Source organism: Malurus melanocephalus, unplaced genomic scaffold (assembly GCF_030028575.1).
Source record: "Malurus melanocephalus ecotype Western Australia unplaced genomic scaffold, MMel_1.1 scaffold_12, whole genome shotgun sequence".
Lineage (NCBI taxonomy): Eukaryota > Metazoa > Chordata > Aves > Passeriformes > Maluridae > Malurus > Malurus melanocephalus.
This window is the reverse complement of record NW_026623244.1, coordinates 4,488,340-4,502,985: the sequence shown is the minus strand read 5'-3', so window position 1 is coordinate 4,502,985 and position 14,646 is coordinate 4,488,340. Positions and strand designations below refer to the sequence as shown.

At 37.3% G+C, this 14,646-nt stretch overlaps 1 protein-coding gene across 4 annotated transcripts in view; it reads left to right on the top strand.

Annotated features, from left to right (window-relative positions):
• The window catches only part of CPEB3 (cytoplasmic polyadenylation element binding protein 3), a 78,521-nt gene that overhangs the window by 49,697 nt on the left and 14,178 nt on the right, over nt 1–14,646 (top strand). For all 4 annotated transcript variants that reach the window (XM_057381135.1, XM_057381144.1, XM_057381127.1 and 1 more), the window contains exons 5-6: nt 2,869–3,036; nt 4,694–4,783. In XM_057381135.1, coding sequence (XP_057237118.1) covers nt 2,869–3,036; nt 4,694–4,783 — 258 coding nt within the window. The remainder of the gene's footprint in view (nt 1–2,868; nt 3,037–4,693; nt 4,784–14,646) is intronic.

The following is a 14,646-nucleotide window of genomic DNA, read 5'->3' as shown; positions in this document are numbered from 1 at the left end:
TAAAAAATGTGTTGGTTATCTAATATTCTCATAGATCACTCTCCATTATTGTTTTTACCATTTGCATTGTGATAACATGTGGAGTAACCAGAGGCAAGTCTGTGCAAGGACTCATTTCATGTTTGYTATACTTGGATATTTTAATTAGAGACTGATTCTGTCACTGTGACTAATCATCTTCAGTGAGAAGAGGTTTAGTCAGAGATTTCTTGAGGCTTGCCATAAACTCTCAATTCTCTACTTGATTTTCTGTTTCCTTTGAGAAAAGAAATGAGCATTTCTTTGTAGGTATCGTGTTTAGAGCTATTGACTCCCGTTCTTGGTACCTTGTTTTTTAACTTTTACAACTAGTTTTTCAGGTACAGTGTAAGCACYGCTGTGGGAAATCAGCCCAAACTATTTTGCTACACTGACAGTTCAGAGATGCCCAGGGAGGGGTACAGGAGTATGTTAAAAAAAAAACCCACTGCATTTAGTGTTGCTTTCCTGTAATGTTCTCCCAGAAGTTTGCCCCAGGGTGTTTCTTGAGGTGATGTTTTAATATTTACTGCTKTAGATTGCATTTTGGTCCTGTTTGTACTCATTCCCTTTACTAAGCCGAGATAAATTTTTCAACATCCCAAAAAGTCTGTAGCAAGGGTTTCCAGAGTGTGCCTGGCTTTCAGCCTTGGTATGTACTGATTGTGTTCAATGCAGTTTATTTTTCCATTACTGGAGAAGACAGTGAGCAGTCATTCCCTGTTGCCTTGTCTGTATGCTTTCCATTATTTTAAATGTATTCTTCATACATTTAGCTGTATACTTAACTACAAACTTACACAACATCATTTGCATTTATTTATGGTGAGGGCAGTGCTTGTAGACTGTCAAGCATCCAGAATGGTGCTTAGAGGTGATAACCTTGCTTTCTTAGCTGCTGTGAATTTTTATTTCCTTCAGAACTCAGTCTCCTCTGCAGATCTATGTTTTAGTTGAACACGTTGTTATTAATTTGATGTGTCAGCTTCCACTAATGTCTCGTGTATGTTGTTTACTTTTTTACAAGAAGATGGGTTGATGGASAGGAATTAAAAGACAATTTAGCTCTTCAGTAATGTCACTCTCTTACAGATATTTGCAGATTTCCTGCTTTTCAATGAGTTTTCTGATTTGATATTTTTACACAGCTGTAGTATTCTTAGTTATTTTTTGTCATGCAAATGTTCTCTTTTATGTTGAAATGCATATGTTTATATATGTGCATGAACTTTTTATCCCTTAAATAAGTATCCATCAAAAGCCTTTCCTGTTTATGCTCTAAACCCACCATTTCTGACAAGTCTTTGAAAGGTAGCATCTCTACATCTTTCTCTGATTGTGACATTTATCCTGCTTTTATGTTGCTGTGTAAAATCACAGTAGATTTTTTCTTAAGTAGATTTTTGTATCYGTGATCTCTGTCAGTGTTTAACATTCAGTATATTCTTTTTATCAACATTTTTCTTGTGCCTGATCTTCATTAAAAAATCAGGCTGGTGTTGTGTGTCAGTGAGATCATCTTTCCTGATTTTGTTAACTTGTTTTCTATATACAGAATTGCTGCTTCTTTTTGTAATCTGTCCTTTACCGCTGGAGACAATTACTGATRTATTCAGTGTATATGTTTTTCTGACTGCTGTCCCTCTGTCTCTGATTTTTCTCCTYGCCCCTGTTTTTATTTCCTTCACTTCCTGTGCTGTTAATACCAGCATGGTACTTATCCTTAGGTCTTGCTAGGTTRATTTCATGTGATCCATTACCTTTGAATTTAATTATGTGCACTTATAAAAGTATAAATACATTTATATTTGTAATCAACCCCCCTATAAACTGTTTATATMAATTATTATCATTCCATCCCTGGGAGCAATCCTCCATGATATAAGAGGACAAGTAGCCTTTTCAGAGTTGAGRTGTGGTTCCCATTTATACATCTCTYTATATTGCAGGACTTATTTTTCAACTCAGGTATAGGAAATTGTTAAATTCTAAAGCTGGCAWATTCTACAGTGTTGCTTATATGCAGACTTTGAATATTTTTTTATATTCCTTGTTAATAAATCTGTTCTTAAGATAATGTCTGTGTAATTTGGTAATAATAGCAACATGTCAATTGCATCAGAGGGTTACAAGTAAATTCTTTACTTTTCATTGACAAACTCAGCAGCAGCCATTTATGTAGATTTTGTTTTAATGCTGAGTAACAAACAGTCTGACAGGCTGTTCTAGCTAACAATGTTTTCTTTCAAGTGCAAGTTCTTTGTGGTTTATTTAACAAGATTTTTTTTCTTGTTTGCTAAGTTTATTCACTACATGTTTAATAGCCACAATCCAAAGCTTTTCCATGTTTATTTTGCTGYTTTCCCCCCTCCTCAGCATGGGCCTGTGTTCCCTGGAGATGGAAGTGCTGCAGCCCTTGACAGGATCCTGTACAGCACTCAAAGGACTGTCCTGCCCTCCAGTGCAGTGCCTTGAGTGATTTGCTTTTAAGATCATTCCTTCAAGATCTGTTATGGAAGGTTTAAATCTCTAAGAATTGGTTTGAAACGTAAATCTTGCAAAAGTTCTTTCCATAGCCATGACAGATTTCATCAGATAACTTGGTTTTCATTGCTATCCWTTTGCAAGGCTTTGTTTTAAAGCTAAATTAGGTTTATTTTCTTTTAAGGGTAATGCACTCTCAGAAAACCAGAAACAATACTAATGTACATGATTTGGGCTACTGGACCACCTAGCTAATTTAATGTAAATTCTGTTGAAGTAAAACAGTAAATGGAAAAGCTTTTTTCCTGAAATATATCATTCTCCAGGAAGTAGCATTAACTGTAGATCCTAAAAAATCTGTTSCAGGTCGGTCTTCACTCTTTCCTTTTGAAGACGGCTTCCTAGACGACAGCCATGGTGATCAGTCGTTGTCCTCGGGTCTCAGCTCTCCAACTCGCTGTCAGAATGGGGAAAGAGTGGAACGCTATTCTAGAAAGGTGTTTGTGGGAGGTCTTCCTCCTGACATTGATGAAGGTACTGTGAATCACTTATATGGCTGAGATGTGGGAATTGGCTTTCATGTAATTACTGTAAAAAGGTCAGATTTTCATAGAAGCGAATGTATTTTCCCAGGTGTGTCTCTTACAGTGCTTGTGGCATTATTTAGAACAAACACACGTTACCACCCCCTGCAACACCTGAGAATTTACTTGACATTCTTTTGTACTGTAGATCAGAAGGGATGGAGACAGAAGTGTCTGCATAGCAGGGCTTCTGGTGTGCGTGTCTTCCCATGACTGTAACGTGGGAAAGCTGAAAAAGGGAACGTAGTGGGTACTGTCTCTCCTCCACAGTCTTTCCTATTCTCAGATGTGGTTGACTTTAAAGACTTTCTTAATGCAGTTCTTACCAAAATACAGTGGGCTTTAAATAATCAACTCTTATACCCAGCATGGATGTAGGGTTCAGATGATAAATATAGGGTAGTGACATGGTTACAAAGTAATAACCAGCTTAGTAGGGATGGTCAGGGTTTTCCCAGTCATTAGCTGCTCTACTTGTGTGTGCCCCCACAAACCCTCACTCCCAAGCTAAAATGATGACAGTTTTTGGTGTATTTTTCATATTATACCTGGAATCYACCACTAATTAGCTTCAATGGGCATACACAGGGAATTTGAGARTGCCTTATAATGAAAAGATAGGGAGCTACTAAACTGAAGCTTAAACTATGTACMATTATAATGAAGAAATAGTATGAGTTGCCAGTCTATGTTTGCAAACACCTCAAAATGCGATTCCCATGTCACACCAMGAGTTGCAGGGCTGCTGAGGGTACRGGGTCTGCTGGATAATCTGCATTTGCAGCTGTAAGAAGCAGCAGCCCAGCAGGTACAACTGATGTGAACATTGCTGGGTCACTCAGAATCAAAACGCACAGTGTGCCCTGTGTGGAAGTAACATGACAACCTGGGACCTGTCACCCTCTTGCCTGAGAGGTCYCCTTCATTTGCCTTCAGCCCCTCAAGTACACAATGTGTGTTGTATCTCCAGACGCTTGAAAATCTGGTGTGCAATTCGTGGGGTCAGAGAAGTCAGACTCATCTCAAACARCAATCTAGAAAGTGGAAAAGTGCCCTGCCTTTCCTCCTGATGRAGACAACTTTAAATATTTTTTTCTGAAGCATTTACATATAAAAAAAAATTGTCCTGTAGGATAGCTCATGGTGTGTGTTACATAGTAGCTCTAAATTGGTGCTTAAAAAGTGAAGAAAAAACTTGGTACTTGAAGGCAGCTTTGCTGAGGGGCCTGAGGAAGGTGAAATGCCCACAGTGGCATGACCTGCTGCAGCCTCTTTTTTAGGGCAGGCTGCAAGGAGCAGCCGTGCTGACATGGAGCTCCTCGTCAGTCCCATGTGGCTGCATCTGACCCTGCTTTGTGGCTATAATTAGCAATAGACCGCAGCTGAAGCATATTCACTTCTGATAGATCATGTTTGCATTTAATCCTGCTGCAGACTTCCACTACTGGAATGTAAAATTACTTTTTTAAGCAGCCGTGTATAGCACAGAGATGAAAGAACATTTAGACATCCTCWATGGATATTATTGCAGTTTTCACTATTCTTGTTTTGTTTTGTTGGGTTTTTTTAATTAAGACCTTCTTACTTTGCCTCATTTGTTTTTGTAGATGAGATCACTGCCAGCTTTCGTAGGTTTGGACCTCTTGTGGTGGACTGGCCTCACAAAGCTGAAAGCAAGTCCTATTTTCCACCTAAAGGTAATTRGTTTAAATACATTTATGAAGGCTATTCTGATAAAAGGAAATTACATCTGCAATCTGGCAATCCATTACAAAGCTAAGTTTTGACTTTATGGTGAATTTTCTACCTTTYATCAAGCACATTTTCAGCCTTTGCCATAATGGGGAAAAAAAATCACAATTTGGTTATTGAAACATGCTCCTCTCTGCGTACTTGAGCACACCTTGAATCCTTGAATTGTGCCTTAATGTATACCAGGAGTAGGTAGAAGTGCAAGTTGCAGAAATTTCCTGGTGCTGATTCTTTTGTGATTTGCACATTGCAAAAACCATGGGAATAAGAGCTGGAAATCCCTTGGATTGGKTCATTTGTTGGATTGGGTCCCCAGTATTTTGCATTTCTGACCCAAGGAGCCGTCATCCTGCTCGGGCACTGAGCACAGAGCTCAGAGGTCATCACAGGCACAGGGACTGCAACCTCATATGTGTCAGCAGAACATTATACAGATCTATATTAGTTGAGAAAGGACAGTTTATGGGAAACCTGTTTGGGAGAGTTACTTGGCTAAATCAAACTGCTCTTACCATACTCTGGTCTCTCAGATTTTATATAAAACATTCTACTCTGATTCACGTGCCTTTTGCATGTAGTTCATGAGYTCAGTCATGATCTGAAACAGTAACAGGAAGTTGTGCATAAAATTTCTGGTCTATATGTAAAGATTTTCAGTTCTCATTGACCCTGGAAGCTTTTAATTGCTCATTAAGGCCACTGATTATTTTGGCAGAGCAATGAGCTGTTCAGTCAGTGAACTAGCTAATCCTAAAATATTTTGATAGATATATTTTGACTGTAAAAACACACAAAATAATGCCAGCTGAATTTATTTGGAAGCTTCATTGCTGGAGGCGAGATAACACTGTGACAAATACTTGCCCTGTGAACAGTGTTTGGGACATACAAAATCAGAAGAGAAACCCATACATGCTTCCTCTTTACTGTTCCATTCTCACCACTCAGCCTTGCTGTCAGCAGTTATGTAACATCTGTTCTTGAATTTAAAAACAAATCAAACAATCCAAAACCAGCAATAAAAACGCCTCAAATCTCAACCCTTCTGCAATATTCCTATGCACAGCTGGTAAAATATATGCTTTTCCCTCTTTATACTATTTTTAAAGGTCTTCAGGGCCTTTTTGGCTAGTGGATTCTAATTGTGCCTTCACTTTTAAGTTCTTTAAAAAAAAAAAAAGTAGAAAAACCCGCTTCTCCTTGTCCGTACTCTCTCTTAGTACTCTCTACTGTTTTCCCCTTTTTAAATTTTTTTTTACTCTTATTAATTCTATAAGTAACTAGTTGTAGTAAATCAACATGGGACTTCCAATATTGATTTTTTTCTGTATCTGACTGTGAACTAGTTGTGCTTTGACAAACTTGTAAAAATGATTTTGAGTAAGATCTCTTTTAGCAGAAGACAGGGGAATGCGGCCTCACTTCTATTTTTGTCATGATTCTAATATAGGAAACAGCTTTCAAAGCCCCTGCCAGTTGCCCTGAACGTCTGTCTGAAAGTGCTAAACAACAGTCAATCCCAACTGTTCCAGATTTATTTATATCTGGCTTCTTAGTTATCAGTCAGGGCTGCAGCATCATACATCCTGCATGCTCTGAGATTCACTTACAGTCATGGTAAGCTCCATAGGTCAAATGTACTTGATTTACTATGATCCCCTATAGGCAGCATCTACAAAGAAGACAAAATATTATTTCCAGGAGTCAAAGGGTAAAGTTTGAATGTCTTATTTTTTTGCACAGCTTTTTGTTTTTTTTGGTTTTTTTTTTTAGATAAAGAGAACTTACTTTTCAAAGTTATTACGGAATCATTTCCAGGAGTATCACAGTAAAATGTCTTCAATGCTGGTTTTAATCAGAAGTTCCTTGAGACCTAAAGTTTACTTGGTTTTGTTTTTTAAAAATTTTATTGTAAGCTGTTTTGGTGCATTATTAGACATTTCCTTAAAAATACAGTGAAAAAAAGATATTTGAAATTATGCTTGGTGCAGAATTCAGTGAGACTTACTCAGCTGTCAAGTACTCATGAATTCAAATGTTTTCTCCCTTCATTTTTCTAGACGTCTTGTCTTCCATGTTGCATTGCTAGTCTGTAAATTCTCTGACATTTTGAATATGAGTCTTTCAAATGGAAAACATGTCCAAAAAAACAAAGGACAAATGAAATTACAGAGGAGAGAATGAGCTGGGTTTTGTATGCTAGCAATCTTGAAAAAAACCCAAGAAAAATAAGTTGTTGGAATGAAGTAGGGATGATGCAGTGGCTAATCTTTATTCACACAYTGGTAAAGCCTGACCTTCAAGGCTTCTCCCACCTACTTGAATGTGCCCCACAGGCAGTAAAACTGAGCTCTGCTCTTTCTGAACATGTGTCATCACCTCCAGATGGACTTCWGTGTCCTTTTGATAGATGGCTTTTCCATTTCTGGAGGGTCAGACCATTGGGCAATTTCTTTTCTTTCAGCAAGGTTCAGGATTTTTTGTCTCTTTGCTTTGGTGAGTGTTCACGTAAAGGTTTGGTGCAAACAAAAATCAGTAGTTGATACTATGGATCAACATAGTCAGTGAAGTTTTATGCTGGAGCTGCTTCGTGTAATGGTTTTCTGTCTTCAGTTGCATCCAGGAGACGCAACCTCCCCTGCAGTCCTGAATGAATCGATACAGATTCCCAGTACCTACTTGTTGGTATAATTTATTGAATTTTGAAATGTTTGCTGTGTTGGTGCAATACATGAATTCCCAGTAGTCACCCTGTATTAGGAGCACTCTGTTGATATTCTTAGGTATAGGAAGAGAAGGCTGCAGAAACCATTAGCCATGGCTAATCTGATCAAGCATGAAATCTGAAAGATTAAAATGTTGCTTACAGTCTAGTGACCTCCACCACCACCCACCAGCCCCCCTGAGGGCTTTATCTGGTTAGTTTAGTGAGCAAGTGAGGCCATGGATGTGTAGTCAGTTCCAGCAARCCTTATTAGCTAATTTATTAGTTGCTGGGGTTGATTAGCTTATCTGCAGTGGCATTTAAGTTATCATTGGACTAGCTGGAGTCCAGAAACATTCCTGCAGCATTGAGCTTGAACAAAGAACGTTTTCCTGGAATTGGCATCCTGAGCAGGATGGTGTCACCACAGGTCTACTTAGGCACACTACCTCAGATTTAGTGCTGGGCCTGATGGACATAAATGTGTGAAATACTGCTGAGCAGGGATYTCCAGCACGGTGAGTTACCCCAGGMTTATCYTAGTGTGGTGTCAACAGTGCCATTTTGGGCTTTGGGGGATGGCACAGCAACACAGATGTATTTGCTACATMTTCCTCAACCACATAATTGCTATCTGTATTATCCAGGTTTCCTGTTTTCCCAGATACTCTAGGGGTTTGCTAGCCTTACTGAATCTTGCCTGATACCACAAGAATACACTGATCAAGTGTTTGGGAAAGCAGTCTGGCTTGTTAATGTTTGAGTTTTTGGGCATTGTAACAGCAAAACCCAATCATTTGGTAGATCAAGCACACCTTACCGTACCTTACCTTGGTATCTAGTGAATTCAATATTTAGGTTGCTGAGAGAAGAGGGACATTCTTGTCACTGAAAGTGTATATTGTGCACTTGGACAAGAGAAACTGCCAACAGCTGACAATGTGTGTAAGAGGTTCCTATTTCTAGTTCTGAGCATCTGTATTGTTGCCTTAACATTTCTTTTTACCCCTCCTATGGATTGTAAAGCTTAGCACCATGTTTTTATGTTTGTGTCATACATGAAGTGATTTTTAATGCTTTGCCTCTGAATATGGATAATTCATTCCCGTTGCCTGAGAAGTCTTTGGATTACTTCCTCTGGCATCTGTTTGGATATGTTACTAACGGAACTGGCAAAATTATAAATGCCATGTGTTGGTCTTGGGTAAGCAGATGCCCAGTTCTTAATGTGTTTACTTGGCTTTCACCCCAGAGTCTGGGAATTAAATGTGGTTTGTGGTTAAGTATCTTTTGAGTACCTATGAGACATTAAGAAATAAAGAAATACATATTAAAGGATACTACCAAAAGTATTTACACATTACCATGCCAGTCTGTTTATCTCTGGCAAAATCCAGAAATTCATGTTTTATTTAAATAGAAATTGATGGGGTTTTTACTTATTTGCTGCTGTGCTGAGTTAAGCAATGCTTATGCTAACTACAATAATTTTTTTTCTTCCCTTTTTTTAAATTAAACAGATGGTGCCAACTGCTTCAAAAACATTTTTTTCTTTTTTTTTTTTTTAACAGATTGCTAGCTTTAAAACATCTTTTAAAAAAAACTCTTTACTGTTTTTTCTTTGTGATAACTATAATTTTTCTACCAATCACTAAAAACTGCACTATGTGTTTTAAAATGCCAGAAATTATGCAAAAGTTTTCTTCTTTTTTTTTCCATGTAGAAAGACTGATGTTTGGATAGAGATGAGAATTAGAGGGATGAGAATTAGAAAATAGAGCATGGCAGAGCTTGAAGATAGGATGGGTTTGGAATGGGAAGAATGCTTTGGCTTTACAGTTGATTTAGACGTGWGATACAGCAGTCTGATCCTTTTGTATTTTCCCTGTTCTTCAGTTCATTATCCTGTTATTTGATAACATGAAGCACATTTGTCCCTACTGCTCCATGTGGGGACACTAGGCAGAGGGAGATCTCATGAAAAACAAAACAGTGTAAGCAAAGTTACACAAAGTAACATGAAACTATTCTCATGCTTTAATTTAAAACAATTGGTGGGACAGACAGTTTGAGCCTCTCTGATTCTCTCTAAAGTACTGTTTAGATGGGAACACTGTTATTGTAGTCTTTTGACTGATCTTGATTTCATGGATGAAGATCATTTCTGTGGTTAATTCCATTGCCACTGCAGTCATGGCTGTAGTTTGTGCCAGAGGAGCAAAAATGAATGGCTGCAAGGAGAAAGAATGGAGTCATAATTCCAGTTTCATTAGTTATATTCACAAGAAGGTATCTGCTTTGTCCAAATATATAGCAATTTATTTTAGGAAATTGTCTGCTTTGGCTTAACTGATGAAATGTGATACCACCACAATCCAGTGTGAAATGCTGAGCCAATTTTTGTATTCTAAAGCCAGAAGTCGGAGTTCATATTTGTTAGAATGGAAACTGTCATTCCTTGTCCAGAATTACATTGTGTGGCAAGTAGTGGTTCTGGGAGGGTTTTTAGATGTTGCTTATGTATGTTCCAGCACACGTGTGTGCAGTGTCAGTCATATATCCACTGACATCTGAGGCCATCTCTGGAATTTGTAGTCCCTGTGTCTTCCCACTGCAGGGCAGCAYAATCCCAAACCTTTGCAATTCACAAAATGTGTGGTGGCAAAATGCAGTACACAGTATACACTAATGTGCTCTAATGTAGCTGTGTGACTTGAGGTTGGTTTTGCAGAGAATTTTCTTTGAGGTTTTTGATGACTTTTTTTTGAGTCTCCCTTTGCAAAGCTCTTAATGCTATTTCCTGTCTTGTCCTAAATGTTTGAGAATTCTTGRTGGTGTGCTGATAAAGATGATCTTTCAATGTCTGTCTTTGAGATACCTGCTGCGCCAGGTATCTAAGAACATTCAAGGTGCTTACTTCATATAAAGTGAATTTCTGTCTCTGAAACKATGCCATTTGCAAATGCTTTTTCTAGGGGAAAACAAGAATCTGGTGAGGCAAAATAGAAAAGTATTTTGGAGCCATCCAAGTCTAGGCAGAACAAATCTGATTCTGAAGTAGCATTGCAGGATTATTCTCTCCCAGCTTTCATGTTGCTTTCAACAGATCCTACTTACTTTTGGAATTGCTATAGAAGAAACCACCATTTTTAGCAAGCATTTGACCYGTTTTCAATAATTTGAACATATCTAAGTACATAAAAAGCTTTCCATGTTTATCTGCAAAAGTAGCCAGACCACTTTTGTYAAATGGAAGGAGTTAAGTATTTGTCTTATTCTCATTAACCTCTTCTAAAGCCTAAGTAGATTTTATTGTGGGTTGTGCACCCCATCCCTCTCCAACATTATGTTTATTAAATGTCACCTTTTCTTTTGTTTTATAAATGGAAATACAAGATTGTTCTGTAAGTATTATGGGCTTCAGGATAAAAGCTGTCCTTTGAATAGTGCTGTTGAGGAGTTAATAATATTTTGTGCTTTCAAATTGTTCTTTCAAATCATTGAAATGTGTTGAAGGGRCTGTTGCAGGTGGTGCTGCAGAGACAGATTCTGTACTAGCACTGCAGCATATTCACTGTTCTGATGGTCATCTGGAAAAAATAGGTTGTTCTTTACTCCCATCCCTGAGCAGTTGTAATCATTTAATGCTTTAAAAACTCATGCTGTCTTTAGGAAGTCCTACAAGCATTATATTTATGAAATTATGTATTTAGTTCCTAGGAACACTTCAGTGATGCATGCAATTCTACCCCTAAAATAATGATACAGTAGTCTAAAATTGGTGCAAGATTGTTAGACTATGTACCTCAYAAATTTATCAAAGTTAATACCCCTAATTATACTTGTGTCCTCTCCAGTTCAGAGGTTAGGACTGGCAATGTGAATATTTCAGGTGCTGGATATGCTGTGGATGCCTCTGCCCAAGGCAGTGCAAACACCTCTCTTTGATCTCAAAAGCTTAGAACAGCTCAGAACTGGTGTTTCCCTCAGCTGTCTCAGTGCTGTGTTTGGCACTTTTGTCTACTTGATGCAAATTCTACCTGGTTTGGGGACCTATGATGTATCTGTCTACTGATTACACCAACAGAGTGTAACCATAGTTAGCTGTGTGGCAGTGGAGGCTGGCCAGTTAATAAAGTGAAACATAATTTTTTAGAGGATTTGGTAAGTCCGATATTTTAAATATTTTCATATACCATTCTGATCTCCCAGAGAAATGTATACTCTTAYTCACCAGAAGCAGTTTTGGGTTTGCTTTGATTTTGAGAGGAATTTGTTGTTCAACATAATCCAGTTTTGGAAAAACCCTTCTGTTATTAAGAAGGCTTTTTCAAGCTTCATCTTTTTCTTATAGTTAGCAAAGATGAGAAACTTGAACAGACCAGAACCTGWAACAATCCACATGTGAGTGAACATTCAAACCAATTATTAGCAGCACCACCCCAGCAAATGACAAATTGACTACTTGATTAAAAGAAGGGAAGTCAAARCTTAGTACTGAAGCTCTGCATTCTGCTTGAAGAACTGTCTTACARCTCAGAGGAGAGTTAGAATCATACATTCGTACATTTGGTCTGTACAAATTACATGAGGTGTYTTTTCTTTTTGATTGAAATACTTTATTTTGAATGAAGCTCTTGACAACAGTCCCAAGAATTTTGTGTATCATGGCTCTAGTAAGTGCTGCTTGCTTTCTTCTTTAAAAATAAATTTTAAGGAAAACATATAACTTAAGGTGAAAACCATCTTTATTGTAAAATCCAATATCAAATTTAATTTAAAATAACTGATTTAAGCTAAAACATAGCTTGGATTTTTGAAYGGTGCTTTCTTCCTCTGAAAATTTATTTTATCCCATGCTGACACTGTGCTTGAAATAGAAGCTGAAATCAAGCAGAGCATTTATATTTCTGTAGAATTTTTTCCATATTAATGTTGGTTTGAGTAGGACTGGGAAACTGTTTTTTTGCAAAGAAGTGTAACAGGTTTTGTTCAGACTTGGAAACTGGTCTCTCTTAAGCCATCTGTTCAGAGTAAGAGCAGTRGCAGCAGACTAGACCCCCTCCAGATGATGACCATGAGCTGCTCTGCCCAGAGCAGTCACCATTGCACATTGCCCTTGAAAATCAAAATTTAAAACATTAAATTCTGAATTTAGTTGGGTTTTTTTGTATTTACAAATGTGAGTGCTTGGTTTTTTCAGGCTACTGACTTGATAAACTTCACAAAGATAGTTTCCACCTCATCAAATACTTGGATTTTGTCATATGAAATTCATGTGACTACTCTTATAACTACAGTAACTAAATTGTGTGTTAGAGCCTTTCTTTTATGGTTTTATACCCTTTAATTCTGATTTATAGCTGCTATAGGTCATRTTGCAGTCTGAAGTCTGATGTTGAAAATGGCTGTGACCTTTGAAAGAAGAGACAGCCCTATAAATTTGCTGTTGCAATGTTTTAGAAGTAAAATGCCAGATAAGGAGAGGTTTTAGTATGCTTGTAGAATATTCTTTTGGTTAAAAAGCCCCAAACCCCCAAGTMATTTATTTCAGTCTTTTCTTTTTTAATACAGGTGGGTGGGAGTATTTTTACTACAGGACAAACTGAGATGGCATATGTATACTGTTCTTTTGGGGCTTTTTTCYCAGTAAATGCTGAAAGTCAAGTAATGATGGCTAGAAAATCTTTTTGCTTCTCRACATGTTTTGGAACTGAAAAGACTTTCTAAATCTTTAGCTGTATGTATGTGCTACAGCACTATAGAAGTGTTGTCCTTTCTGTTGAGGAAACATTGGGGCACCTGTCCCATGTCCCACAAATAATGCATGTCCAGAAAGCAGAGGTTCTGTGGGTGCRTTGGGTTTTGTCTTCCATTTAAATTGAAGATGTGGAGAAAAATGCTCCATGCTAGTTGTGACAAAATACAAGTTTTCTGTTTTCTCTGTTATTTGTGATAGGGTAGGTCATTATGAGTAAGGGCTAAGTATTAATTTCAATTCGTTTGTGTGATCTTATTATATGGGCTGTTTAGTGGTAAAGCTGGAGTTATGAAGACATGCAATTTATTTTACAGAAGCTGATACAGAACCTCAGTTTTCATTCAGCTCTTCTCTATGATCCACTCCCTTGCTGACTTTTCTTATGTCTCCTGTCTTCCATCTGATATGTGCAATTCATTTTATTGCTGTTCAGATTCAGGATCCAATTATTTTTTAGTGTAACTGAGGACATGGAGTACAATCTTTAAATTAAAATCAAACAAACCCTCCCCAATACCTGTCTGTCATGTGGCATATGAGGGATTTCTTACATATCACACCAGTCACGCTTTGTCTGGTACTTATGAAAAACATGTAGAAATGTTAATGTGTAGAAATAGGAGAGTCACTGTAAGATACTGGACTRTTCCTATTTCTTATACACCTTTGTTTTTTAGAGCAAAGAATCAGCTGACAGGGTCAAACACTGCCATTTAAAATTAGACTGACTAAAAGAAATTAATCTTTGCAGCCCTGACTAATACATAATTTCACTCTTCTGCAGTAGCTAAGTGAGATTACAGCCCTTTCTATTTTGAGGTTTCTTAAGTATTTAAAGCCTTTGAAGTTTTTTGAAAACGCAGTCATGTCACTGCAATGTTTAAAAGCAAGTCTGCAGTTTTTTTAACACCTCGGATTTTTATTTTGCAAAAATTAGTTTCATTTTTAATAGTCATTTCATATTTGGATTTAAAAATGTGTTTTATTCATATTCAAAGCATCTTCTAATAAGATTACTAAGGTGACTTTGAGCAATGACCCTTGTCATCACATTAACTGATTTAGAAATTTGGTTCACACTGTTTCTAAATGTTCCTTTCCTGTGGGCTTTAAAATAACTTTTAGAATAAAGTTCTAGTAAACACAACCATAATTTAGTTCAGAGCAATTTTTTAAAATCTAGTAAAAAAAGGAAAAAGGAAAGTGAAATATACATTTCATGAAAAAGTTAAGTCTATTTAAATCTACTTTGAGGCAGCCATCTCAACTGTCTAAAAATAACCCTAAAGAAATGAGACTAGAACATTAATTTTCTTTGCTATTTTAACTCCATCTTATTTTTT